We start from the raw sequence: 3,192 nt of genomic DNA, 5'->3' as shown, positions 1-3,192 counted from the left end.
TATGATAGTTATTACTACGTGCTAGTTTGTAAACCTAGTCACTCTTCATCACAAAAAGTAGGATACAGGCATCCTTATTGGCTCCTCTAGCTATTCAATGGCCGTTATTAAGTCGTCGTCCGTAAGCGTGGTGATACTGTGTACTACTAGTATCGTTCAGTGGTTTGCCCGCGCAAAACCGTTTCTCACCTTGTGCAAGCATCCTCCTTGACAGAGTACTCCTATTCAACAATCGTCCAGCGGAACGTGAGCTGATCTCTGACGGCGACGGTTGGCGAAACAGGCACCGTGCGTGGGTCTGCAGTCTGCTGGTCGCTGGGCGGCAGCTGTGATCTTGTCTCCGTTCAGCGCACTTGCAGCACTGGTCCACTGCACTGTCCGTGGGCCCTGTGTCCCCTCGCCTGTGACAACAAATATACGTGCCGCCCGGTGGCGAGTGCTTGCCACCCCCCGATCTGATCCATCATCAGCTGCTCTCCCTCCTCTCGCTCCCTGTTTCTCTGTCTTCCTAGCTAGCATAGTGTTGGAGACCTATGGCCGGAGTGCGGGGAGAAGAGTTCGACGAGGGAGACGTGTGGGACGTGCTGCAGGACGATAGCCGCCATCAGGCTCAGGCGGCGCCGCTCACGGCGGCAACAACTACTACTCCACCAAGGAATACTATTAGGAGGGGCGGGAAGAACAAGTGCAAGAAGGCCATCACGACGATGTCGTCCAAGGAGTACGAGCCGGCTGCAGGCGCGAGGGGCGGCAACAACAAGGGCGGAGGAGGAAGGTCGTCGGCGCCGGTGGCCATTCCGGCTGGCAGCTCGAGCTCGGCGAGGCGAGGCGGCGGCAGAGGTGACGAGGAGGACGATGCGGGGGAGATGCTGCCTCCGCATGAGTGGCTGGCGAGGAAGATGGAGCGGATGGGCGGCGTGGCGTCGGCGTCGCCGCCGGATCAGGCGGGGAGGAGCAAGGGGCGGGAGCTGACCAAGGTCAGAGACGCCGTGCTCCGCCTTCTCTGAGCGCGCGGTAGCTTATTACTAGTATTAACTATTAAGCTTAAGCTAGGTGGTGGTCAAGGTCAAGCATGCATCGATCTACGTACTACACAGCTCACTAAAGCAAGGAATTAGTGCATGTTCCTTGCTCGATCGATCAAGGTAGCTAGCTATCTACTGCCAATAAGATGCGCGAATGCTCGATCGTATGAGTTAGCTGCTAAATTTCTTGCTAGTACGGGGTGGCTTCTTTTTGGGGGAAGTAGTACTGCTAAATTTCGATCGTATGAGTTACCACGCAATCTGTATTTCTGTGTACTATTGCAATGCATAATAATTAAGTAAATACTAGTTCATGTTTAGGATCTTTCTTGATTGATCATGCGTTGAGTTTGAATTTGATGCATCTATAAGATGCATTTTGAGTAGGTAACTAGCTTGAGCTGTTTCTCTGGTCCCGTACGTATGTGATGTATAGACTAGTACACACCTATATGCACTAGTAGTTTGTACTTCCTAGGTGTGTGTCATGCATTGCAGCCACTCCCCCCCACTACTGACAACTGAGCCACATGACCTGTCTACACTCTTTACGATCTGATCTTATCTGGTCCCTGCCACTGCTGCCTTCAGCTCTACTCCTTCCTTTTGCTGGTTGGTATTTTTGCAAAAAAAATAGAGGATAATGGAACCGGTTCTTTTCTATATATATATACTAGCATATAACACGAGCTAATATATACTCGCACTGCTGCCTTCAGCTCTACTCCTTCCTTTTGCTGGTATTTTTGCAAAAAGATAGAGGATAATGGAACCGATTCTTTTCTATATACTAGCATATATAGCACGGGTTAATACTACGATCCCGATGAGAGAAGTGACCGACGGGATGGTGAGGTGAGGTGGTGAGATGGTGATTAAGGAATGAGAGATAATCTAAATAATATTCTTTATTAGATTTCAGTGAGCAGGAGATGTGGTTATCCAGTGATCTAAGACGTTGGTTTCAATGGTGTGTTAAGTATAGGTACAATTTGTTTAATAGATTAGTGGAAGTTATGGGTGTGAGAGTGATTTAGTTAGGTATATAGTGGTATAGATATAGATATGCATCTCATAGTGTACTTGGCCTTTACATGGCTAATTAATGTTCCATGATAGAGGATACATAATGAGCAACGAAGACTTATGTATATATGCAGGCCGGCAAAAACCGAGGCCATCAAATCCGTAGAAAAATAAAACTATAACATTATAGATAAACAAAATAGTCAATAAATTATTTTATTAACAAAGTTAGCAAACAAATGTGTGCATGTATACAGTAAGATATTGGAGGTACCTTGTATTTTGGTTGGTTTTTTCCTAAGTACCTTTAAATGTTTACAACCAAAGCTTTTAAGCCGACATCTTATAAATGCTATTTGAGTACCAAATGAATTTTGATAGGATAGGATTAATGAGTTTCTACAGCCTAGAGAGTGGAGACATACCTAGGTTTAGAGACTTGCCGCCCTAGGCATGCAACGATAACACTATGACACTATGACAGAGCGAGCGAGATCGGTGAAGAACGGTAGGAGCACGCTGACGACGGACGAGGGCGAACAAAGATGATGTGTCAAGTATTTTATGTTCCAGCTATATCCTAATGATCTAATCATTAATCACTAATAGGTCATCAAAGATGGAAGTTTAGGTCATCAAAGATAAATGGTCTTCAACTTGTACGTAGACATTCTCTTAGCTAAACTAACATACACAAATCATTTTAGAATTTTCTAAGAACTTTAAATATAGATTCATATAAAGTTCTCAAAAATATTTGTGTACTTTATGGGTCTAGATTCAAAGTTCTCAACAATTCTAGAAATATTTATGTATGTTAGCTTAGTTAAGAGAAGATATGTGCAAAAATTAGAGATCATTTTATTACTGTTTGCTAAGTGTTTTTAAAAACAAATATAAAATTCATAAACTCAACAAAAAATTAGTACTTTAGTAATAATATTATTTTTCTCTAGTGAAAATTTTACCTTTAGCAGATAAAAAAGAATCAAGGACAAAAATATTAAGCTCTTTTTGTGAAGTTTTTTTATTTTTAGTAATTAAGCTGTCACTCCTAAAATTCTAGGAAAATTAAGGCAAATATAATATCTATTTACCATTTTTATGTAAAAATATATAAATGTTGGATATTGTTAGATGA

General features: G+C 42.9%; 1 protein-coding gene across 1 annotated transcript; it reads left to right on the top strand.

Moving 5' to 3' along the window:
• Nucleotides 1-465: 465 nt before the first annotated feature.
• LOC100382342 (uncharacterized) lies at nt 466-1,345 on the top strand. The gene has a single exon (NM_001175089.2). The coding sequence runs from the start codon at nt 534-536 to the stop codon at nt 1,005-1,007; it is 474 nt and encodes a 157-aa protein (NP_001168560.1). The 5' UTR covers nt 466-533; the 3' UTR covers nt 1,008-1,345.
• The last annotated feature ends 1,847 nt before the right edge of the window (nt 1,346-3,192 follow it).

This window comes from Zea mays, chromosome 7 (assembly GCF_902167145.1).
Source record: "Zea mays cultivar B73 chromosome 7, Zm-B73-REFERENCE-NAM-5.0, whole genome shotgun sequence".
Classification (NCBI taxonomy): Eukaryota; Viridiplantae; Streptophyta; class Magnoliopsida; order Poales; family Poaceae; genus Zea; species Zea mays.
Note: the sequence above shows the minus strand (reverse complement) of the source record. Positions and strands in the feature narration are given on the sequence as shown.